This window comes from Rissa tridactyla, chromosome 1, assembly GCF_028500815.1.
Source record: "Rissa tridactyla isolate bRisTri1 chromosome 1, bRisTri1.patW.cur.20221130, whole genome shotgun sequence".
Taxonomy (NCBI): Eukaryota; Metazoa; Chordata; class Aves; order Charadriiformes; family Laridae; genus Rissa; species Rissa tridactyla.
The window spans coordinates 163,894,504-163,920,457 of record NC_071466.1 but is presented as its reverse complement, the minus strand read 5'-3'; the positions used below and the strand labels follow the sequence as shown (position 1 = coordinate 163,920,457).

The window sequence follows — 25,954 nt, the reverse complement described above, 5'->3', positions numbered from 1 at the left end:
AGCGCCTGCTAAGCATGAACTGCAAAGGTTTCTGATTAGTGTCTAAGGGGGCCCCAAACACGTCTTCCATGAGAGTCAATGTCTGCACAATAAACAGACACTTTCACCCAAATCAGCATGGTGCAGGAGCAGGGTGCTTTTGCAGACCTCTGCATAAACTCATTTTCCCCGAAACTCTCCAGAAGTAATTTTTACCTTCTGGTCCATTGTCTTGGTTTGAGGTAAAACAGAGCCAACTTTCTGTTCGGTAATTTTATTTCTTAGCTAGGCCTCTTCTAACGCTCTGCAATTAACAGCATGTTGGGTCAAAAGCGGTTCGCTCAGAGCAATAAGACAGTTTGTGCCAAGGAGTGGTATGCAGAGAGGCTCTTGCTTATACTTATTGCTGTAACAACCAAGGTCAGCTAATTTCATTATTTGCACCATTGGAGGGTCAGAAGGGGAAAAGCGTAGAGGGGTCCCACCTGCAGGGAGGAGCAGACAGGACAGGTGACCCAAAAATTGACCAACAGGGATGTTCTATCCCATCTGCCCCATGCTCAGTATAAAAGCTGAGCAATCAATGGGTCAGCTCTCTTCCTTCAATGGCTGACGTCTGAGGAAGACCCTGCCTGTTCATCTGCCTTTGATCCCGATCCGTGCGCTCCTGACTCCAGCTGTGGAATTCAGTTCCCACCCGTCACTGAGTCCAGTCTGGGACTTCCCCAGTGCCTGCTGGTGACGTCATCCTAGGAGCTTAATAGGGTTTTGTGTATACTGTTATCTATTTTCATTATTTTCCTTTTTATTTTATTATTAATATTTCATTAAAGTAGTTTAGTTTCTTCTAAACTCATAAACCTCTTTCTCTCTCCTCCTCCCCTCTGTGTACGAGAGGTTGCGGGGGGAGCATCTGTTGCCAGTCATTGGCCAATTTGGCCAAAACCACGATACCCATGAACTTCTGCAAGTCTGCAAACTGTTTATAAGATGTCTGTGGAAGGTAATGTCAACTCTCCAGCTTCTGTCGGATCTGCAAAGCTTTAGGTGTCAGGGTTTGCCACTCTCTTGGTGAGGTGCAAGAAAGGTTAGACTCAGGTCACACTCCTGGACCTCTGTTTTATTACTCTTTGCTCTAGTATTAGCAAAAAGCCATCAGATTCACCTAGCAGGACTCTAAGGGGGTCTCACTTTGTTTGGCTCCAGAAAACGGCTTTTTAAGGAAAGTATATCCCACAGCACTCAAGATTTTCCTCCTTCAGGGCTCTCTTTCCAGAACTCAACTTTCTGAAGAGGCTAGTAACACCCAAAACACCTCTCAGGACTGTTTGCAAAGCTCTTATCTGGCATGTAACGTTAGACTACTTAGATCTTGCTCCTGCAGAAATTTATAGGCAGAGATAACTCAGAGAAAAAAGGCAAAATATACAATGATCATTAACATTTGTAACAAAACAAGACACCCCCCACCCCCGCCCTGATAGTTCCTGTTTCTGGGGATCAGGAAGATTTCTTCTCCAGAACAAAAGGGCTGTCGGGTTATGGACGTTTTCTCTCATCTCTGAATCATCAGGTACTTCCCAGCCAAGAAATACTGCACTGACTGGGCAGTGACAACAGTTCTCGTAGCCATACTAACATCAATATGCTATCTTCTGTTCTTCTATCTCATAAAACAACTGTGTTTTCATTTACTCTCTCAGATACTTACCCTGTGTAAGCTTTAAAGGCAGCACAGAGCTTAAACAAGTCTTTGCATTGCTGACGATACAAACCTGAAGTACCAACACCTCCCAATCTCTTGAGGGACATTCGGGACACTGAACTCATGACGTACAACAAAGCTATTTGTCTACTTCGTCCTACTTGACAATTGCAAAATCTCTATATCCTATCCATTTGAGCTAGGATAGGATCTAGAATTACCAGTGTGATACAGATCATCAAATAGGATCACCACTGATTTAGCTAGAAGAACTACAGGATCATTACACCAAAATACAAGCTGTTTTACCTCTGTCACTGAAGATAAAGTTGCAATATGCCTTAGGATTTATTTTTTTGAAATTTTATTTCCTTCCCATGTTTTGCTGAGAAGTTTGCAATTAACAGCTAGGAAGACAGCTATCGCCCCACTCATTTCCAAAACAGTTACAACTTCAAATGCAGTATAACTTGGGAGGAGTGAACTCACCAATTCCTTTGTTAAAGCATCCCGAATACCAAACATGGTCAGCAGTTTTGCAACACACAAACCAATTCACTAAGAACGGGACTGCGGCTGGCAGCTCATTTTGTACAGATCCCTTAACCAATAACCTCTACTGTTACCATGCCACCTCAGGTAAGAGACGTTGATTTTTAAAAGCTAAACATTTTGATTATTACCTGTCTTTTAAGATTGTCAAGGTCCTTTAGAACACTGATATTTGCAAAAGATACCACCTTGCAGGAAAGCAAGCAACAGGTTAAAAGCACAGCAAAGAAGAAAAACCTGAATGACATCAGCAGAGGCCCCAAAATTAGAGAATCATTTCAGCCCTGGGCAGGTGCGCAGTACCTCCCTCACCTCACCAGCTGCTCTTAACTCTATCATGCCCTGACCAGTGCACTTCCTCCAGAAATATGCTCCTCCTCTCTGCTGCCCCTCATGGATTCCCTTCATCGACGCGTTGCTATGAATGACGTCTCCCTGAGATTACCAAGACACATTATCAAAACATCATCCTAATCAGGAATTAAGAAAGGTGGCACCGTCATTTTAATCTGTTAAATACAGAATTAATGTAACTTTATATTAACACAACACTACCAGTCCCCACCCTGACCTCTTTAATTACACGTCATGCCTCTTCTCACATCCTTCCTTCCCTTTTGATTTGTGAATTCTCCAGGGTAGGAATCCAACTTTTGTTTCTGCATAAAGAAAGCGACACACCGAGCATACAGATCCGGAAATACATAATGAAATAGATCTTTGTTCCAGTGACTGTTTCTTTCCAGGACACCACTACAGACTCTGTAGCAGCTTTAAATCTACTCTAGAATTCAGATTATCCACCAAGCAACTGTATTCCTATCAACATCTCGGCAAAAGCACAGCAGTGCCCCACTCCTGCTAAGCTGATGGCTCCCTCTTGAGCGATTTTAAGATTCAGCCTCTCACTACTGAACACCTATTGCTCTTCATTCCAGCAAGACTGCTTCTCTCTCCCATCTATTGGCACTAAAGGATCCTTCATTTCCTCAAGGCACTTTTACTACTTTATTCCTACCACTTCCCCCCCCCAACATCACAGCAAGCCTTGCAGAGTAAGGCTGAGACATCACGAAATAGAAAGCTATGACATCACATAAAACCCCCCACACCAACAATGAAATCTACTCGTTTAGAAGGAAAGTACCTGCCTAAATTCAGACATCCCGCCAAAGATTAGGAAGGAAGCAAAGCAGACACTGAGAAGAAATTCTTCCTGTCGCATCCTTACCAGCTCTGTGAAACGACACCCACTGTCCCGGAGCCCGCAGATGCTGCCTCCAAAGGGATTTAAATCCCTGTCACAGCTGTTCTTCACTCCCTTGAATTCACATCATCAGGTATGAGGAATTACATTCGTCTCCCGACTTTCTTCTAACATTTATTACAGCTGGCAATCACCGGGCCTGCAACGTGTCTATCTATGCCCGCTGCCAAGAGGATATTGCCATATTTCCATCCCTGTTTCATGACTGTTCCTTCCCGCCCCCCCAAGCCAGACAGGAGACAGGCTTGTCTCTCCTCCGGGGCACCTCCGAAAAGATGCAGGCGGGGAGGGCAAATGAGGGTGGCAGAGCTGGACGGACGAGACCACCAGAGAGTCATGGAGAGGCGAAAAAGCAGGTTACGAGAGAGGCATATCCCGGGGAGCAGGAGGCAGCAGGGACGGAGGGGAGTGGGGAGGGAAGCGGGAAGCAGGCAGAGCTCCCCCGCGGGGAGAACCGTGCCCCAGCCGACCCAGGGAAGGCTGGCGATGAAGCTCTGCACGACATGAGTCACTCGCCGGAGCCCAGACCCTGCGTCAGCGCAGCAGGTGAGCGGCAGCCCCTGCCCGGGGGGAGCGGAGGGACCCCCCTGGCCCGGCCCGGCCCTGCCCGGGGGGAGCTGAGAGCCGCCAGGCCCGACCCGAGAAAGGGGAGCGGAGACGCGGCCGCGCACCCCACGCCCCACACACAGCCCCGGCAGCAGGGCCACCCCAGCGGCTTTAGCCGAGGGGCACCGCCGTAGAGGAGGGGGGTGAGGTCTGCGTGAGGCGCCTCACAGGTGGCGCGCCCAGCACCGGGCAGCCCGACCGCCGCGGAGGGAGGCGCAGGGCTGACAGCCCCGGCGGGCGAGGGGCGGCCCGCCCAGCCCTCCCGCCCGCGTGCAGGACACCCCGCTTCCCCCCGGCCCAGCGCTGCCCGCCACCTCCCGCCGCGGCCGGGCCGCGACCGCCCCGCCGGCTCTCACCTCCTCCCCTCAGCGGAGCCCCCGCCGCGCCGTCCCCACAAGGCGGCCGCCCGACCCCGACCCGGCGGCCCCACACGCCGCTCCGGAGGGGGCGGCGCCGACGCGCATGCGCGGCATCCGGGCGGCGGCGCGGGGCACTGTGGGGGCTGTAGGCCGCGGCGGAGCCGGCCGACCCCTAAAAAGGGGTCTCTCGGCCGCGGTGACGAGGCGTTGAGCAACAGCGGTGGCGCCTCCGAACACGGAGGAGGTGGGGTGGCGGGGGGCCGAGGGCTGGGGAAGGCGGCGCTCAACCCCCCCCGTAGCAGCCGGCGGCTGGAGGAGCTGCTCGTTTCTTTTCCATCGTTCAGGTCTAGATTAATTTCTCCTCCGAGCAGGGCACAGCCCCACTGCTGCTTCACGGGTGGCATCCATCGCTGGCGCGGGCTACAGGGGTACACGTAGCAGAACAGTCTGGAAGAGCGATCCGGCCTCCCCAGTTAGTCAAGAGCTGCTTCTGAAGCCCGTGGTGGTCGTGGCCCGCTCCCAGTGACCAGGGCGAGGGGGGAGCCACGTCTCTGGCTGCTGCCTCTGCCGACCCCGCTGGAAAAAGGAAAGCGAGGTCCCGAACCAGGCTCTTCTAAAGAAGAGTAGAAGCCTCCCAAAGGATCTGTGTGTATCACGTTTTCCAGGAGGGTGACATTTTCCCTATGTCATTGTTACTCTTTTTAAACTCCCCAGGAAAACAAGTCCAATGCCTCACAGGTGGCAGCCTCTACCTAGCACAAAGATTTATTTCCAGATGTTGAGAAAAGATACATTAGCTGTTCCTCCTCTTCTCTGCGCAGGGTTGGTTGCGGTTTTTTAATCCCACAGAGGAAAGAGGACCAAAAAAGGAGGACTTCCCCATCTCTCTGTTTTCTTTCTTGGCTATCCATTTGAGTAATAGTTTGAAAATTGCCAGTGTTCAATTACAGTTATCCTTTTCAAACAGATGGCTAATTAAATGTTAATAGCACGAGCAGGCAAAATGTTTTAAACACCATAAAATTCACAAACATTTGAGACGTTTTGACTGCCACAGTTTAGAGGCAAAGCAAAGCCAGAGCCGTCTAGCTGGATGAGGGGAGATCATGGCCTGAAGCTTCTCACTTCTCTGACTACTTAATATAGACAAGCCTCATTAAAACATACAGTATTTTGCAATCCTCTTTAAACAGTTACGGCCTCAAGGAGAGCAGGTAGCTTCTTTCAATTAGTTCTGCTTTTCTTAATTCTCTCCAGCAATCACACTTCAAAAAGAATCAAATAATGCTGATCATGTCATCTCTGGGAGTCTGAATAAATAACAGAGGTAAGAGGGAGCTTTTTATTGCACTGAAGCAAAAGAAACGTGCTGTGATGTAACAACACTGGAAGAAGTAGTGGAATCATTCCAGTTTAAGTCAAAGGGAGAAGAGTTTGGTCCAGTACTGCACGTCCAGTAAAGCACAGACATTACAAACCAGAGCACTCAGGATCAGAAATAAGACCAAAGCTCTTGAATTTCTCTAGCATCCAATGAATTCCAACACCTTTTTCCTTTCTTTATCAGACAAAACTTACTTGCAGTAGAGAATGACTCTCACATGCTAGGGTCTACCTGCCAGTCACTACCAAGCATCTACAGCCAAGGACCTGGAAAAGTAAATCACAATGGCTGGTTCCTAACCCACACCTGTAAATACAATTTTCAGAAGCTACAGAGCCACAGGAACAGTATTAAACCATGAACGGAGCACCAGTTTGATGAGCCAAGAAGCTCCATGGCCTCTCTCCCTTTCAAGATTCCTAATTTTTTTTGCCTATTTGCTCCCCAGATTATAGTACTCTGAAAGCCAGGACAACCTTTTATCATCTTTTGAGACACTTGTGGAGAAAGTTTAAGAGCAGATGAGTAAGATGGAAACAGGAGTGTGCTTTTCAACAAGTCGAATTCAACAATACACGAATGTCAGGCAGCACCTGGCATTGCTCTTTAAACAGCTGGCATTGCTCTTTAAACAGCTGGCTCTTTAAACAGGGGCCAATGAAAGGTACTGTGATAAAATTACCTTGTCACAATCAACCGTTTCTCAGTAACTCAGCGCACAATAGATGGAGGCTTAATTAAACAGCAGACAAAGAATGAAAAGCCCATCTGGAATCAAGGTGTCTGTAAGCTCTGGGGGTTAAACGTACTGTGGAGAACCAAAATAACACAACACGGTAAACAGACCTGGTTCAATAAGGCTTTTATTATCTTCCTGTACCCACACACCTTTGCAGAATGTACCTAAAGTGCCAGCTCAATTTTCCCACCCATCTTGCTTTGGTATGGAATCAGCGCTGGTCGAACCTCCTCTTTCAGGAACTTTGCCACCTGTTCAAGAAAGAGGGGAAAGAGAAAATTAGCAAAAGAAAGGGTTCCCTTCTCCTCCCCATTCAGACCTGCTTGTCTCACTGGGGTTTCTGTTTCACAGAGATACCTAGCAGCCTGATACGTCCAGGATCAAAAATCTGAAGCCCACAAGGAAAGAGAAGGAAGCCAAGCAAAACGAAAGAGAGAAACACGTCTGCCTTAGTAGTGCGGGCAGAGGTACGTAATATGTACACTCTCTGGCACGCAAGAGGATGCAGGATTAGACAACACATTGCATTACAACCTGTAACACCCGTAGCCTCTTTCCACTACTTTACCTGTTGAGGAGCACGTCCAGTGAAGGAAGAAGGATCCAACAGGCTTTCAAGTTGTTTATGGATAGGGCTGAAGTAAGGATCAGCGCGGACACGGTCAATGAAGTCATTATCACCCCCTTCCTGTTTCACAACAGCAGCTGCTTGCTGGGAAAGAACACGAATCTTCTCGTGGCAATCCTGCAGGAGCAGGGGGAAGAGGAGGGTAAAAGAAAAAAGTTATTCCGTTGCTACTGGCAGCACATGTTCATCCTGCTAACTTGTGCGGGAGGGAGAAATATCAAAGTGTACTGCACTGGACAGCATGCAAATGACACAGCTTGGACTGCAGTGTCTCATATAACACTGTATTAGAACAAGAATTTCTTCATCCTTCCACATCTGCCCTTTAAGGCTAAACCAGTCTGAATGACATGTGTTCCCTGTTCATTTATACCACAAACTTACAACACCGGAATCTTTACACTTCCTCAAACTCCCCAAATACTCTTAGGAGTCACTATAGGATTTTTTTTTCAGTCGTTCTGTTCCCTACTTGCATGATTTTTCCAAAGACAGACTACAGTAGCTGTTCCCATAATATCCTATGAACTGAAATACAGGAATTCCTTATTCACCACTAGTCAACCCCCGTATGGAACACCTTGGGAACATAACGATGTAAAACCTCTAAAGGTTTGGGAAAGGGAAAAGAACCTGTCTAACTTAATGAGCAGCGAGACTACGTAAACCATGGCTTACACAAGGACAGACTGAAGGGAAAAAAATTTACAAACCTCAGGGCCTTAAGACATTCTCTCCCAAAGAACCCTCACATGGCACCAAGACTGGCAAAACCCTTATAAATTTTTTTCCAAAAGACTTACTAATCCCTTGACTTCCTGTGGAATCAATCTGTAAAAACAAGGGAACCCAACTGTAGTCAGGGACCACCTGCAAAATCAGATGTTGCCGTGCCGGCCCTAAAATACAGTCGTGTTGCATTTAGACCCATGTAAGAATCTTCTTCTCAAATGTATTATCCTTGATCTGTCTTCAGCTGGGAGGAAAATGATCTCCTGTTTCCTGTTTCCTCCATCCAAATGCCATCTTGCTCCAGCACAAGCCTGACCCAGGTGAAAAGATCTGTCTTCTGGGTATTTAGGGGTGGGAGTTGTTCAGTGGTGGGGAAAGGAAGTGAGTTTCTGGGCTATAAGGTGGGAAAGCACAGAAAATGTGCTGTTCCAGAGTTCCCAGCACATGAAAACGGAACATACGAATGTGAATATGAACAGCTTTTATAAATGTACTAAATTCTACAGATTCATAATTAAACAGCACCAGACAGAAGGTAGGTCAGTAACAAACACAAATTAAATTCATTCTTCAATCTAATCAAAATAGAGAGGACTGTTTAAGTAAGTATGGGATACTTTAAAAGAGAGCCAGCTGAAAAGGTAATGAAACTTAGCCACATGATGTGACCCTTAGTTAGGAAGCTTATTGACTGACTCAGTGACAAACATCAGAGACACGGGGGGAAAAAAAAATGGAAAAAGGATGTTTCCTGACTAACATCATGGGTGAGTTGTCGCAAGTGTTTCAGAGAACTAGAACCACCTATTCTACTCAAAGCTGCTAACAAACCCTTTCTGGTATTACTATCTTCCAAGTTTAACTTCTGTCCCTGATGTGGAAATAATCATAGGAAAAATTGCTATCTAAAGGTATGTGAAAATAAACTGGTTTATTAAGATGTAAATTTGATTATCAGTTTTAAACTGAATTGTGAAATTAAATGATAAGGAAATGTAATCTAATTGTGTCTGGATTTATTTACTAAGGAAAACGTTTAATTTCAATTTGCTTGAACACAGAAAACTAAATGAAGGACCATAAACAAAGTTAAAAATAAAAAGCACTATACTGAATTAGGGATGAGTGACACATGAATGAATGGTTCAGAATGGCCTTACTTGCTTTTTCGTTAACAGCACTGATTCATTCTTTTAATTTATAAGGTAGCCAACTGCCAACATGTTCCATTTAAAGAAGGCTGGCCTGGGTTCCAAGTTCCTTCAAACATTTACAAAAGGAAAACGCCTACTAGTATCTAATATAAAAATAGGTCTCCCTCTTCTCCAGCACAGACAGCCAGATTAGCTCAAACACACAATGTTCCTAACAGAAAATACAGATCTCCACAACTGCTCTCTCCTCAGAGAGCTGAGTCTGGCTTTGCAGCAGCAGTGGAATATTAATAACTCTGTGGGAGTAAGTGGAGAATAAAGAAAGGTGAGATGGTCAGAACAAGAGCCCAGGTACTTTTCTTTCTCAGGAGTCAAATGCCAAGCAGTGAACAGAGGTATTTTTGACAGCACTTGTACCTGACGATTGCCTCCTGCTTTCACCATTGCCATGATTATATTCTCTGTGGCCATGAACGGCAGCTCCTGCCGGATCCTCCTCTCAATCACCTTAAGAAAAAACAAACAAACAAATAGACAAAAAAAAGAGAAAAAAGAAACAGCATTATAGCAATTCTGTAGACAACTGTGACTCCTGGTGAAGCTTTCCTCTCCCTTTGAATCTCCAGGATTGGACAATGACGCAAAGATAATTTCTCTTTTTGAACTTAGCTCTGGAAATCCAGGTACTGAAGCTGATAATATTTAGAAGCTGTATCTTGTAAGGGACATTACTGTGTAAAAGATGTATAATGAATTTTCTTTTTAAACCGTAGGTAAGTTACAGGACTGTATAAGATCTGCCTTGACAGTATCTTTTGGCGGTAAGTTCTACAGATCTGTCATGTTGTTCAGGGAGAAATATCCTCTTTGAGAAATTTTTAATTTGCTACCTTTTGGCTTCAACAAGTACCCTTTCATGTCTGTCCTGCAAACAGTGAGAATATAGTGAGAATGGAGAGCAAAATTCAGAAACCATGTGAACTAACAGATAAAAATGTAATCCTTTGAGTGAGGGGATTTTTATACACTTTGGCAGAGTTGCAGCATTATCAAGGATGCAACACTGCACAAGTTATCTCCTGCTTTACCTTTGGATATACCACAAGTCCCTCGGAGATATTCTGCAGGGTACTCAGAATGATGTCAGCTGTGAGGAAAGCCTCGGCAAGACACACACGCCTATGAAACACACATACCCCGGGCCCCAGTTAGCAATAAAGGCCATGTTCCAGCCTACCTCAGATCCAGCTTTTTAGTTTCTGTAAATAATTCTGTAAATAGCATTACTGTGGCTCTGGAACTGTTCTCCTTATGGGTACTTCTTGTTGCTCAAATGCCACAACCAGGAAAGCTAAAGAACATCTTATAGCAGTAGCTCTCGCGCTGTGGCAAAGGGAGGGTTTTTTGGTGTTGCGTTTGGTTTTTTTTTGTCAGTAGAGAGAGGGAGAGAGAGGAATAGAAAGGGTGAAGGCAAACATAGAAAGCTCAAGATAATTCAATGGTTACACGGCTAGGAAAGAAGGCAGCAATTTACACGAGCTGGCAAACACATGAGACTCTCTTCCCCTGTGTTCTGTGTTGCCCTGATCCTACCCGCCAGGAGTAAGAGGTGCTGCACACACATGCTGTGCCTGGCTGTGCTTAGTGAGGAACTTCCAAAGTGATCCATGCATTTGGTGGGGTCTCCCTCCGAGAGACCAGCTCCTGGCCACAAAGGAGGCTCCTGACGAAAAGGAATGACAAAAAGGAAAGGAGGGAAAGGAGAGGAGTAGTGGGGACTGAGCTGTATCAGGCAAAAGGCTCTGCATCACAGTGCAGCAATTACAGCATCATCCATCTGTGACAGCAGTGCCTGGCCCATGCTAAACTGTGATCACTTAAAATATACTAGTACTTGAATCTTGTCCTATATTTAAGGCCCTCAATTCTATCACACTGTCTTCAAAAAGACTTGGCTGTTTTGTAGGTTGTTTGCATTTTCCCTGGCGTGCTCTCCTTTCAAAACACTTCAGCTTTGACAAGAAAAATCCAAGGCACAGAATTTTTTTAATTGGATTATGGACAAATGACCCTTTCTATTAGAGGAGGTGAAAATAAAATCTGAAACATTCCAGTACATCTCTCAACACTTGGTAGGTTTTTAGGAAATAAAGGCACCATATCAATCCATATCCAATTTCTTAAATTCACATTGTTTTCTGCTGCCTATGCAGCTCTTTTCTTAACAAGACTAGCAGCTGCAGAGTCAAGTCCTTTTGATAAAAGATCTTCTATGCTTTCATGAAATTTTATGTTTGTGGGGACATTTTTAAAATAACATTCTCATCAACAGTCTTAACACTAGACTTAACATAGCCAAAACCGCTGTTGTTCATTGTTCCACAAGCCCCATATCTTAGAAATATAAAGATCTAAAGATTTCTAAGATTCTAGGAGATCAAATTCTGCAACAGAAGACTACTTTGAAACTAAAACATTTCAAAGGTAAACATGAGCTTTACGCAAATTTAGTACTAACTGGAAGATGGAAGCATTGAATTGAATTGCTATAATTTACGTGATAATAATTATAGATAGCTTTTGCTCATCTCAAAATAGTCATAATGAAGAATCAGAAAACAAAGCAAAGTTTGCCGAGCAATATCTAAAAGACCTGCACAGGTTTTCATGAAACATTACTTAAAAAAAAAATGTTTGTGCTCTTTCTTTAGGATCTGAACTACTACTTGCAAAGAACAGGTCTTTACAAAGAGATGAAAATAAGTTTCTTTAGATTATTTGGAGGGCTAAGGGATTACAGATAAAATGTTGAATTATTCTTTAAGAAGTGGTGAAGAGCAGGGTCAAAAACCACATTCAAAACAGACAGGGAGGAAAATTTGAGAAATCTAAGAACTGCTGTACTATGCTGTTGAAACAGGAAGACTACGAGAGCTATTTATTACTATGGCTTCTGCATCCCTCCCTCTCTCTGATGGTTTACTTTGCAGAAGATCTTGACATTAAAAAAAAAAAAAACAACAGTTTTCATCTGATCTTATAGAGGAAACCAGTTTATACTCTCTAGATTCTATTGAGACTTTCATCAAGGTGGTAACTTGTGGTTTTAGTTTAAAAATAGTATTTTCTAAATACCTCATAGGACCTTCCCGCACAACACCTTCTGAAACTGCTATATTGCATGATCTAAACAAACCTGTTGGCACTGTCATCCAACGTTCGCTCAAACCACTGCACAGAAGCTGTCTGGAGGGGATCCAGCACCAGTGTCATCAGGTGTCGAGCCAGGCTGCAGCAGCGTTCTGAACGCATTGGATTCCTCTTGTAAGGCATAGCACTTGAACCTGTGAAAGAAGAGTGAGTGATGGAAATGGGGCAATAGAAGTAGTGCGTTCAGGAAGAAGAGACGGAGGTCCTCCCCCAGATAAGAAAAATGTGTCAGGAATCATGTTTTTGACTAAAAACTCAAAACATGATGATTTTCTAAGGACAAAATGCAATAAAGAAAATGACACCGCCACACTTCCCTTTCAGATTAGAAACATCCAAATGTGGAGAGAAAAAAAGTGAGAAGACATTTTGCAATTCTGCAAAACAGAAGATGTACCCAAAAAGAACAAAGGGACTTAACTTTTAATGTAGTATCTAGCACCATCTCTTGAGGCTACTCTTGGGCAGTGTTCAAGACTTCTACACTCTTGAGCAGCGTTCAAGACCCCATCTGCTCAATAACATTGTCCTTCATGGTCAGACACTAATGCTGCTGCCTGTTGCTCTGGTGAATGGATATCAAAAGTCTCCATAGAATGTAGAATGGTTCAAGTAACAGATATGACTAAGGCTTAAATTGCCCATTCAATCCTACGCAACTATTTAGGGGGGGCTGAACTTTCTTCCAGCCAATATCCAAACCTCTACGTTCCTTCTTCCCTTACATCAATGTCAGAATTGCATCATTGGTATTCTTCTGGCAAGGGTCCAAGCCCAGTTTCATTGTTCCAAATGTGTCTGTTTATAAAGACCAAAATGCTGAGTCAAGCTGAAAACCTACAGCTCCAGTCAGCTTCGTGAGGAATGGAATGCACTAAGTACCCCTCAGACCCAAGTCTTCCTCTGCGGCGAATGGGGCATATATGACTGCTCCTGCTTGCCCCCCAAACCCAGGAAGTGCATGAATACAAATCTGATCATAATTACTTAATATCCAGAAACCTTTGGGTAAAGTGCTTTCTTTTCCCCCCTCCCCCCTTATTTTTCTTTTTCTTTTAAAAGGACCCAAAATACTAACAATGTCAAACCCCAGCTAATTTAAAGCAACTTCTGTCGGTGACATTTCTAAGTTTGCTTAAAAGGCTGCACCAACATAAATTAAAAGATACATACACTGGTCCAAGAAATACCTCCCATCACTTACCAATCTGCTCTTTCTCAAAAGGTTCCTCAATCTCCTTCAGGTTGGCCAAAAGACGAATGTCTGTACAAATCTAGAAAAAAGCACAAGAAATTAACAAACAGAACCAAACTAACACACACCAATATATACTCCTGTTAGTGTTCTTGGAGAAGTGTTTGCATCTGTGTCTGAGAAGTAAACTGGGGAACAGCAAAAAATTTGACAAAAAAATTGACACTTTAATCATACTTTCTGGCCTAAAAATCCCAGTCAAGAAAAAGTAAAGAAAAAAAAAAAAAGGAAAATGTCCACTGTATTAGAATAGAACAGGCCTCCAAGAAGGGCAAATGTTTGCAGGGAATGGAAGACAGATCAGGAGGGAACACTGAAAATGTGTAACAAAATTACAGAGTGATTTGCAAACACAGATAATGTGTGCTCACTGAACCAGCCAGCCTGCAAAACTAAAACAGAAGAAAATACCACAGATCACTTTAGCCCAAGAGAGGGAGGGAAGAAACAGAGATAAATCAATGAAAAGCGTCCACAAGGACAGAGAGAATAACACCATTATCAGAGAAGAAATTAACTAGGAGCAAATGGTGAAATTTAAAAACTCATACACCACTAGGAAAGACATTTACTATAATTGGATCAATTTAGCATAGATTAGACTAATATCTGGTGTGGGATTTGTTAACCCATCTTAGAATCTGCTCGGTAAACTTCCTTTATTTGCCACTGGTCTTAAGATCTTTGAGGTTTGATTACTAGGCATGTACCCAGCGGTGAATTTACATGATCACAAAGAGAACAGCTGAACAAGGAGCACCAATTTATATTTCTTGAGAAGAGCATGCTGCACCATGAGCACCTTCACTTCAAGATCTAAAACGTTTCCCCTTTTCCCCCGATGTACACAAACAGGGTACTCACCTTGTGTATAGATGCCCCAAGACTGGCCAGCACAGACAGGACTTCAATATCCACCTTGCGACTATAGGTCTGCCCTGTGACCATATAAGACCTAGAAATAAGCAGAGGAGTTGAGTGCTCCAGACAGATACAACAGTACCGCAAGATTTCAAGCAAGGAGTGACATGGCTCTTAAAGTGGGCTGTCATTCTGCCCTGATGAGAATGACTTTGGATTCAGGTTGTCAATTCTAGGCAGCATGCAGACGGGAGAGAGAAAAGCAGAGGAAAAACGGACAGCCATGCTTTGACAGTGAGATAAGTAGAAGTGGCCTATTCAGGTAAAGTTTCCTGCAGGAAGCTGCAAGCTGGGAATGGAAGGCAGCAAGGAGAGATAAGTCAACAGCAGCACAGATGTCAGTTTGTGAGCTAGGGGCATCTGGGCCAACACGGACAGCAGGAGTCACATTTTGCTAGCACCAAATTCAGGTTACTAAGCATGCTTGTTACATACCGCTTAAATCCTGCCTTTGCAGTCACTAATCTGTCCAGCTCTTCAACCTCAGGGTGAAGAAAAAAACAAAACAAACAGAGCTCAGAATGGAACAACACAGGAAGGTCAGCAACAGCAAAAGGATCCTTTGCTTTTCTCAGTTTACTGACAACAAATGTTTTACTTGCTGGGAAGCACTCCCTCCCCAAATTCTGCTCACTTTCACACAGGGCCTTGTCAGTGAGCCCCGGAAGGATCGCAGTGCCCTTGTGAATTTGATGCCAGAACCATGCCAGATGTTCCCAAAAAGAGCACAGCATTCCAGAGGGGAGAACTGCCAAGATTGCAAGTCTATGCCCTGGGCTGTCTCTACTTACTTTACTATGGTCCCCCTCAAAGAGCTGCAAGAAGCTGGCTTGTGTGCCAGTGGTGCCTTTTACACCCCGAAAGCGCAAGTCATCCCGAGCCCGCTCCAGGTTCTGCAGGTCCATGCACAAGTCCTGAATCCACAAGCAGCAGCGTTTCCCCACAGTGGTGAGCTGTGCAGGTCTGAAAACAACCAAGAACGGAATGTGACTCATTGACGATCTGCACAGTAACTCCTCAAGGACCACACTTTGCTGCTAAGTCTTAACAGCAGTTAAGATGTCCTTGCAGGTTAGTCTCTCTGGCTCCTCTGAGCAGAAATTAAAAAGATCTGGCTTGTGCAGGAAGATGTAACAGCACACATATGTCATCAGTAAATGGTACTGAAGATATGATCATTCTTTTCAGGAATTAGATGTAATTACCTCAAGAGAAAACAGTAATTGTAATTTCTGTATACGTTAGGGGATTAAGAAATCAGCGACAATGGGTATCTGAAGGTCTTTCACCACTACAGCTTTTGAGTTTCTTAAAGAGTGACCGGAAGCCCATCAGTCAGAATAGAATAGATATATAATATAATATAATATAATATAATATAATATAATATAATATAATATAATATAATATAATATAATATGTCAGAGGGCGCCCCCTGCCGGCCCGCGGGCCACACCGCGCCCGGGGCTCTGCCTGCAGGGGAGGGAAGCCGGGGGGGGTGGGAGAAACGAGGGGGGGCCCCCGATTCTACTTGCCCAGGGCAGAGAGGGCATCCTAGCTATGTATAGCTCATGGGTGTAAATTTGTCAGTGTGGAACCACCTGCGTACCTATTGTGATTTTAAATGGTTCCTCTAAGGGACTCTTTATTTATAAGAAGGCTTTCCTCAGCCTCCTGCCAAACGTGCAATAATTAACGGTACTGTTAGCCAACATTTTTTTGTAAAACCTCCACCTTGAAATAAATATTTGCAAGCTTCAACCACGCTGTCCTTCAAACGCTTTGAGGAGAAAATGGGGGTATTATGCAGAACCTAGAAGTTGAAATATTTCAAATTATCCGCATGAACTCCAAAGACAACCGCTACATTATTTCAAAAAAAGCATATGCACATGAAGAACGTGCTCCTGATTAAGCTCAGACATAAAAAGGAAGCATACAAGATGTGGAAGCAGTGACAGGTGATCCAGGAGGAATACAAAGCAACTGTCCAATGCTGCAGGGATGGGGTTAGGAAAGCCAAAGCCCACCCCCGGTTTAATCTGATGTGGGATGTGAAAGGCAACAAGAAGGGCCTCCGCAAGTATGTAAGCAGCAAAGGGAAGGCTAGGGAAAACACGGACCTATTTTTAGATGGGGCAGAGGCCCTGCTGACAAAGGACACAAACAAGGCCGAGGTATCAATGCCTTCTTCACCTTAGTTTTTAGGACTTTGCCTTGCACATACTTTTTCAATATTCCTTTGCGCTCTTTCCAAAAGCCAAGATAAAACTGATCCAGAGAATACTCCTCTGAAAAGGCTGTAGATGAAGAGGGTTCTAGGACTAGAGCTGCTTGAACATAGCCTATACAGCAAGACAATTAATCAGAGACCTGACCCGGTGCTCCCACTCTCCTTTGGGAGAAATTTTAAAGCGCCAGACACTGAGTCTGACAACACCCGTGTTTTATTTCCCTGCCTCTGGTGTTCATATCACTGGGGCAGAAGATCCAGGCTTACCTGAAGGTGTATAGTTTAAAGCCTCTGAAAGCAAACTGTCTTCATGAAGCAGCACATTAATCTGCCCCAACAACAGACTGATCCAGATCTCTTTGTCCTTTGACACAGTAGTCTGCCTAAAAATATTCAATTCTATTCCATTCCATTCTACTCCACTCCACTAGCAGTCAATGTCAGAGGTTCTGCACAAGAAGTGTAAGTCTCCCAAGAGACAGAAAACAGTATCACCCTGTTAAACAGAAGAAATTCTTCCTGACTCTTCCCAGGGATCCATATACTGATGTTGGAAAACTGATGGATCCTGACTCATCCCTTTAGAAGAAAGCTTCAGCTATAGTGGCAGAGTAATTGTAGTAACAAGTAGCCCGTAACAAACCTTTCTAAGCTGCAGTTGAAACTAACTTAACTGACAGAAAACCAAACATAAAGAAAATATGACTGCAAGACAGGCTTACTGCAATTCCCAGTCATGCTTTTTGAAACAGCCCAGAATATACACATCTATGTTCGCCAGGAAGCTGTTCCTTATGAAGCTGTGTTAAAACAACTGCTGACAGCTAGTCAAAGCAACAGTTCAGTTTCCTGAGCCAAGGCTGGAGTTAGGCACATACTCCTTCTCTGAACCACCAACAATGTCCTAATGACGTCCAGCACTTACCAACTGCCACTGGTCAGAGATGGGAAAAAGAAGGACAAAAGAAAGCAGTAGCAGGTCAATTTAACCAAAGCACAGCTGACAAAACGAAAGCAAAGGCTGATGGCTACTTACTGGTAGTGAGTGAAGCCCAAAGTAGGCAGGTCAGCATACTTCTCAGCAAAGTTGGCCAGACGGCTGATCACCCTTGCGAGCTGGTGGATGCAGAAAGGATAGAAAAGAGAAAAAAAAACAACCCACAGCAGAAGCTAGCATGCTTAAGCACAACAGGGGAGGGAAACAACTGTGCAATCCTTGAATACCCCCCTCTAATTGTTGAATATGGCGTGTTTCGTTTTTTCAGGGCATGCACATAATTGCTGCTTGCCATAAAACTCAAGCAAGAGACGATACAAGTGATTGGACTTCAGCTCAAACTAGTCTAGTCCTCGTGCCCAACACAATCCTGCAGTTGGTTTATCCCTGGGTATTTTTGTTATTCCTGGAATTAGTCAGAAATACAGCTGCCTTGGGTATAATTGACACATGTACAATCCAGGGCAAATTGGGTGCCAAGACATTCAGGTCAGATACATAACACTGACCTACAGTCCCACTATATTTGACCTCAGAAAATTGTATTATATAGCTTCTCGAATGCTGACACGCTCCTAGGAATATAGTTAAGGGGATGCCTAAGCTGACCCTGAAAGCAATACAGGTGTTTTCTGAAACTAGTACCTGTGGCACAGATAAACAAGGAGTTGCTTATAATGCCCATGGTGAGCAAAGAAGCTTTGGGGAAAGATTTGAGAAAGGAAAGCAAGATAACTCTTCACTTTCTTGAGAATAACCTAAACAGACAGCTCCTCCTAGTTTTCCAGCAAGGTTTAGGAAAATCCAAGTTAAACACAGGCTATTCACAGGACATCAGTGCTGCCCACTTCTGAGACACTGTGCACAACTGCCTTCTCACCTTGGGTAGCAGCAGGTTAAACCCATCACGGAGGACAATCAGATCCTGAAAGAAGCAAAGAAAGGAAGTTTGGGGCATGTCTGAAGGACTGCACATAATGGTTTCTCTCAGAGAGGACACAGATAATTAAAATATGCTTTGTCCGCTCAAAAGTCTCTTCTTAAAATGAAAGCTCTGCTTTCCTTCTTGTACCAGAACTTGCAGTGGACTTGCTTATGACAAAAATGCTAGATCCGTCATTGCTCCTTCTATACTATGCACAGAAAGTCATAGTCGGCAGAAGACGACCAATTTCCACTGACTGGGTATGAACGATTATTTTAAGATACTCGGAACACCCATGGAATGACAGACTAAATCATTCATCCCAAGTGGAAAATGCAAGCACTGTAAGCTAAAGACAGCAAGAAAGCAAGTGGACTGATCAGGCAGCAGTCGTCTTTACTCCTTCTTTTGAAACTGAGGTGGCAAGTGTCACAAGGAAGGTGGTGTTAACTAAAAGCCAAACAAAAAGCTTGCAAAGGAGTAGGGTAAAAATAATCACAGAGCAGCTTCTTGTATGACAAAAGCAGTTGCGAAGTTGCAATGACTTAGACACGGGGGAACAGCAATATACACTGAGAAATTAGGCTTTAGTTTGCACCCAGTTTTAGACAGGTTTTTCACAAACATTTTACAGTTCTGTAGCATGGCGGTACTTCCTTTTTCACTTAACACGCTCATCCATTTTCTTGGCCACCGAAAAGCTTTATTTACCCTGAATTAATAATTCCAAGCAGCAGTTGAAAGCTCATGGTATCAAAACCGGCCTTGTTCTGTAAGTCAGTGAACTCTTGTCCCATTGGCATAACCGACAGTTCACACGTTTCTGCATGCGGTTGCAACTCACAATCTCTTATCTCCTTGAATATTTAATGTGCAAGCAGAACTTAGGGAACAGTTAGTTTCCAGATGGATCTTGCTTCATATCAAAGGAAAGAAGGCAAGAGGAGCTTGCCTTCCTAGGATAGATAGGATAAAGGGGAATTAACTTCAACAGTAAAACTAATAAAAACATCTGAAAAATCTATTTAGCGTTATTTTATAGAGAAAAGTTTATAAAGAGCTATCAAGTAAGCAACTGTAGCTTTGTTTTGCCCAGCTCTGCAGGCAGGAAACTGAAAACATTACATTACCGTATTATCCCCTACGTAACAGGAAGTTGCTCCAAGGTGAATGATGGCTGCCGCTTTTGGACAACAGTGGGCAAAGGTGTGAACGTGGGCCATCACATCGTGACGCAGCTTCTTCTCTTCCTCTGCTGCCATCTTGAAGTCAATGTTGTCCAGATTTGCTTCCATCTCCTTTATCTGCTCATCTGTGATCGGGAGCCCAAGTGACTGCAAGGGGAAAAAGAACTTTCTATTTATTTTTGTCTTTAAGACACAACCCAAACTGACACAGACGCTGTTTAAACAATTTACCCCCATATGACATTGCACGGAAGCATGGCAATTTGGCATAATCAAGAGCTGTAACAGCAAGCAGTTTCATTCTACAGCTCTCCAACCTTTTCCAATTGGATAGGAGAGTGTTTGGGCTTAGATGTTCTTCTTGGGCTTCATACTTTCCTCAATCATGTAATATCACTGTGACAACTACAAAAATTAGACACATGGGGAAAAACGATACAAAAATAGTAAAGTTTTAACTTTTTTACCCCTTGAGTAAAGAACAATTCAGCTACCATGTGATTAGATAGCTTGTGTCAGGAAGCACTCTTTGGACTGCAACTAGACCCATCACAACTGTAAACAGAGGGCTCAGAACATATGGAAATGCACACATGTCCAAAAGTCCTAAAGTACTTCATCTCAGTCTGAATCCGGAAGCTTGGGAAATCAGTTACTTGATAAATGCTCCTAGTTCACATTCAAAAATATTTGTTAAATCTTTTTGTCAAGCTGACTTAAAAACAGAGTAAGATATCAAACCACAGAATTATATTGCACAACTCTATACTTGTACAAGCTAACTGAGCTGAGAAAAATGTCTTTGCCTGATACTGAGAGTTTAGAAGTCTCGCAATGAACTTGGCATTACTGCCTTTTCCAAATTAAAATGCTATTGTCTTGTGCATTAGTGATTAGAAGTCGCCGGCCAGGAAGCTTCACGGATACAAAGTATTTTGAAAGCTGTTTCTGTTCAGAATCAAACTGACTGAAAAAAATGTTTTGCAGATGTGGAATCTGGAACTAGACAAGACAGCAAGTGAAGCAGATGCGTCTTCAAGGTCCTCATCAGATAATTAGTACCCACACAATTTAAAATATGATGTTGTAAGTGTATACACAACCATGAGATAAATGAGGAAAAGCACCTGGCCCCACAAACATCACATGAGGCCTCTTCCCTATGAGTTTTTGCTGATATTGACAGTGTACCTTATGAAGAAAGCAATCAAATGTCCTTCAAACCTGTCTACCTAAGAAACCTAAGTAGGAAAACTAACTGAGGGAGAAACACAGGGTTTTCTCCAAAGCGCTACAGGTCAGTGATGTGCTCTCTGGATTGTGCTTTTAAGGTATCATTCCTCTGAGGCTGTTTCAATACTTTGATGCGCCACTGCAACAACTGTGACTGTTCATTCATCCCTATTCCTAAAGGGCAGGGCAGAGCAGGCAGATGACATGGAACATCTCCTGCATACAGAAAGAGAACACTGGGTTCCTCATCTAATAAAAAACATACGACAGAAAAATAATGAAACTTAAATTGGACAAAAAATAGATTGAGGGCTACTATAGGCTCTTATAAGAGAGAAAACATTCAGATTTCACATGTGCTAAAAGTTTTATTAGTCAGTTTGATGCTGCAGGATGTCAAAGCTACTGCTACAAGAGGGAAGAGCTCCATGGAATTTATATTTGACTTTCAAATAACACACTGTTTAGGTCAAGAGCTCAAGGTTTAAAAAAAAAGAATAAAGAGTTAATAGAAGCATTATAATACAAATTAATTTAAGCTAAAAAAACCCACAACAACCTAGAGTTTTGGGATAGGTATAAACTCAAACACTTCCGCTCTTAATCCAGACTTTAACTATTGTCAGCTGGGAAAGGATAAGTTTAAGGAGCTCTCTCTTACTGATCACACACTTTGCTGAGTCTCCTCTTTCAACCACCGGGTATTGCCTGCTGCAGGGAACAAAATACCAACTGTAAACATTTTCTGTCTAATCCAGTTTCCAGTGAAATAATTTTTCAATTCTTATTTCACATATTCCAAGTGGACTACTTGAAAATTTCTCCCATAAGTAGGGTGAATATTGAAACCATTTGCCTGGCCGTCAACTTTATCACTAAAACTGCATGTCCGCTTTTTTACTACTTTCCTGCAACTTTTAGAAAATCTATGGTTAGATCTTCCTAATATTCTGATCTACTAGAAAACAAAAGTAAGTATTGCCCATAGTTCATTCATTACTTTTTAAAAAATGTATCCAAAAGAAATAGTATGTATCTTCAACAAGGATGATTAGAGAAGTGACATGTAAATGTCCTGAAAGTGAGGATAAGTACTAGAGTAAATATTGCCCATAGTTCGTTTATTGCTTTTTTTTTCTAATGTACCGACAAAGAAATACTATGTATTTTCTGCAAGGAACGTAGGGAAACTGCTTATATCTATACCTAACTGATTACTGACAGAGCTAACAGGTGCTGAAAGTAACTGACTCTTCAGTCCAGAGCTGACATCAGAAGTCAAACTCCTCTGGAATGAGGAGACAGATAAAAATAGGAGTCTCCCTCTTCCCACTACAAAAAGGGTGCCCAAGAAATTGCAAGATCTGTCTCTGCTTTCTGGGAACAGAACTCTACAGTGGCAATGGGAGAGAAAGCAAAGATCAAGAGACAGGGGAACCCCAAGTTCAGGGCTTGGGAGTGGAAACCTGGAAGTCTCACACTGGTTCTTTCAGCAGCTCGCTTTCTCCTATTGGGCAAGTTGTGTGAAGTATTTTGTTCTTCAACAGAAAAAGTGACTATCTGCTGGAATTGATATGACAGTGCTTAAATGATCATACTTTGAACATGCAAAGCTCCTTAAGCATGCATTCTTGGTAATGACACTTCCTCTACTAGACGAGATCTGCAGTCTGCTCCCTCCAGCATCGCAGCTGTGACAATACCGAGCGACTCCTGTTTAACATAGCTGCACAATTACATCTTCCGTTCTTAAAACATCACGTTTGGTGCAGCATACTATTGATGAAGCTGCTGTAGTGGTACGATCCTTGAATGCAGAAGGAACACATTAATGACACTGTGCACTGCTTGTTCATTCTCCAGCATGGTGCTTCTCTGCCCTTATGCCAATAGCAACAGCCAGACCTAGTGCTTGGATCACTTCCTAACAACCCCAGTACTTTGAAAATGGAAATGAAGGACTCTGTACAAAAGAAATGGGCAACTATTGAGTCTGAAAGCTAAAGTTATCCTGTCAGAAGGCAGAGTGGTTTTGTATATTTTTTTCAGGAACATACTACAGTTTTTTCACTGTCAAAAACATAATATGAGTCTTCCCCTCAGTCACAAGGAATCAAGTTAGTGCATCTTAAAAATTCACTGTTTCAACTAAGAAGTAATAATGGGCTGTACACATATCTCTATTTGGGATTAAAGTCAGAGTAAGAAGGTTTAGCTTAAGCTACATTTTAAAAAGAAGGTTAAGCTTAAACTACATTTTAAAAACATGTTAGACTCCACTAACACAACAGCGTGCAATCATACAGATATGCTCTCAGTTGCTGCTTCCTAATAGCTGAATTGATACCAATCTTTTGCGCTATCAGTTGGGTTGTTTTTTTTTTTGTGTGGCACCCAGCCTGTCAGAAATGTCATCAGCCTTTCTGACGTAGCTGTTCTGCTCACTTTGGGCCAAAGCAAACTTATCTCAGAAATCAGGGTTATCCAAAAACAACTGGCTGCAGATGTGTGGGGTGGTCCTGTTGGCACACACTGACAGCAATCTGATTGAACAAGAGAGCATATGTCATCAGTCACACCTCCTGAAAAGCAAACAGCCAAGCACAGGAGAAGGACACTGATGTGTGCTCAGAAGGCAACCCCCCAAAAAAAACCAACACAAGCCCACCAAAAACCTGCTTAGCAAAGCTTTTACAAAGCTAATTTCACAAAGAGGGCAAAAGTGCAAAGGGGAGGGCATGAGACAAGAAGAGGTGATTTGCTGGGGGACCACAGAATGGTGGTGGTTGGAAGGGACCTCTGGAGATCATCTAGTGCAACCAAAGTACCAAAGGAGGTTCACCTACAGCAGGTTGCACAGGAACAGGTCCAGGCGGGTTTGGATTATCTCCAGAGAAGGGAGACCCCACAGCCTCTCTTGGCAGCCTGTTCCAGTGCTCTAGCACCCTCGGAGTAAAGAAGTTTTTCCTTGTATCCAGATGGAATTTCCTGTGCTCCAGCTTGTGCCTGTTGCCCCTTGTCCTGTCACTGGACACCACTGAGAAAAGTCTGTCCCCATCCTCTTGACACCCGCCCTTTAGATATTTATAAGCATTGATAAGATCCCCTCTCAGGAGCGCTGCGTACGAAGGGTTGTGTAAAACTGGGCCTGCACACGCGCACCCCCTTCAGCCCCACGAAGGTCGCTCTGCTCAGCTTTCCCCCGCCCGCCCCGGGCAGACCCAGGCCGCTGCTCGGTCCCGCTCCGGGAAGGCAGGCTGGGCGGTTACCGCAGACACCCACCTAAGGGGCGGCGAGCGGCTCCCTCGGTCCTCCCCCGCCAGAGCCCCGAGGGGACACCGAAGGGAAGCGGGACGGGGGCGTGAGGCAGTTTCCCCCGCCCCAGCCCCGGGCCCGGCGGTGTCTCCGCGCCGCCCTCCCCTCAGCGGCCCCGTCCCGCCGTTACCTTCTCAGCCTGGGCGAGGTAGAGCCAGAGGCGGCGCCAGGTGCCGAACTTCTTCCTCTCGCTGAAGTTGAAGCCCATCTCGGGGCTGGCGTACCGCGACACCAGGGGAGAGCGGTAGCTGGACAGCACGTCCTCCTCGGCGCCGGGGGTCGCCATGGCAGCCGCGGGAGAGCTCGGGGCCGAGCGGGGCCGGGCGCCCGCCGGCAGCGGGAGATAAGGGCAGGCGGCGACCCCGCCCCCGCTGTCGCGGCGAGACCCCGCCCTCGGCGCGGAATACGGCACCGCGGGGGGAAGGCGGCCGGGAAGATGGCGGCCGAGGGGAGGGGGAGAACAAACGTACGGAAAACACCAGCGTTAAATGCTTAGCAGCCAAACACATTTATTAGTCTTTTTTCTTTTTTTTTTCTTTTTTTTCTTTTTTTTTTTTTTCCAGGAACCCAAAAATATTTTGTAGTTATAATGTAAGCAACTGAGTTGCACATAATACAATCATATCTTTCAAAAAATAAAAATAAAATAAAAACAAAAAAAAGCTGTTTAAAAGCCCAAAAAAACCTTCAGAAAACTTATAAGTATTACACCATCTCTCAGTTTCAATGAAATGACGACGACTTAATTCCTTATTACTCTTAACTTGTCACACTCCAATAAAACATCACCCTTTTGTTTGTTTTTTCTTTTTTTTTCTTTTTTCTTTTTTTTTTTTTTTTTCTAAATCCAGCATGAGAAATACAGTACCTGCTATGGCAAAAATACACATAAAATGCAACATTTCAGCTTATTTGTACATTAGTAGAGTTTAAACATTTTATTGTTGGTTTTTTTTTTCTTTTTAAGTGAACCAGTGATTTTAAGTACCACTATACTAAAAGTAAAATAAAAATATAGAAAAGGAGGAGAAGGGGGCGAGGGGGGGGGGGGCAGCCAGCTGTACAAGAGCACCTTTCTAAAGTGCTGAGTTTCTGTGTCCATGGAAAACCCTTACTTCGCAAGTTCACACATCCGAGAGCGTACGGGATGGAAACCGGGATGACACCGGGATCGGCAGGACATTGTGTCACCTCCTCTACGTTCTCCCCCTTTGTCCTGTCTCTTTCTTTACTGCACACCCGGGAGAAGAAGGGGGAGAAACCAGAGCTACAGTTAAGAGCTTAGTAAAGGAAGCCATTTCAAGTATAAGAAAAAAAAACAAAAACAAAACACTTATAGGTAACTTGCAAGTAGCATCAATATACACACAGCCACTATTTTTATTATTACAATGTCTGCTTCTGGGGGACAGTGTTTCAGGCAAGAGGACTTTAGCTGTACCTTCCTGTTACCTATTTTATGTGCAAAGTAGAAAAGCTGCCTTTTCTAATCCAGCCGTTTTGGACATCGCTGATTTTTCTGTTCTGCAACCGCCCGCCTCCGTTTTGTATGGAGAGAAGGACGGTGGCATAG

At 44.0% G+C, this 25,954-nt stretch overlaps 2 protein-coding genes across 3 annotated transcripts in view; both read right to left on the bottom strand.

The window, feature by feature from the left end:
• The window catches only part of SGSM3 (small G protein signaling modulator 3), a 32,351-nt gene extending 27,784 nt beyond the window's left edge, over positions 1-4,567 (bottom strand). Inside the window, exon 1 of one of the 2 annotated variants that reach the window (XM_054219722.1) lies at positions 4,466-4,567. The gene's annotated coding sequence lies outside the window, so the exon portion shown is untranslated. Of the gene's footprint in view, positions 1-3,467; positions 4,081-4,465 lie in introns of those variants that run through there. The other variant, XM_054219731.1, reaches the window with a different exon arrangement.
• A 2,132-nt stretch (positions 4,568-6,699) lies between these two features.
• Positions 6,700-24,723, bottom strand: ADSL (adenylosuccinate lyase). Its single transcript, XM_054219743.1, has 13 exons — positions 24,512-24,723; positions 19,777-19,980; positions 18,602-18,646; positions 17,761-17,840; positions 15,283-15,454; positions 14,927-14,973; positions 14,435-14,525; positions 13,520-13,589; positions 12,302-12,449; positions 10,194-10,284; positions 9,523-9,612; positions 7,160-7,336; positions 6,700-6,842 (listed from the first exon to the last, which is right to left on the bottom strand). The coding sequence occupies exons 1-13, from the start codon at positions 24,665-24,667 to the stop codon at positions 6,756-6,758; spliced, it is 1,458 nt and encodes a 485-aa protein (XP_054075718.1). The 5' UTR covers positions 24,668-24,723; the 3' UTR covers positions 6,700-6,755.
• Positions 24,724-25,954: the final 1,231 nt, after the last annotated feature.

Bases quoted from the DNA above. Each gene is read 5' to 3' on its own strand.
- ADSL (XM_054219743.1), bottom strand. From the start codon at position 24,667: ATGGCGACCCCCGGCGCCGAGGAGGACGTGCTGTCCAGCTACCGCTCT. The intron at 13,590-14,434 runs GTGAGTACCCTG...GCTTTTTTCTAG, and splicing joins TTGGGGCATCTATACACAAG to ATTTGTACAGACATTCGTCT. The intron at 7,337-9,522 runs GTACAAGTGCTG...CTGCTCCTGCAG, and splicing joins AAGCAGGAGGCAATCGTCAG to GATTGCCACGAGAAGATTCG.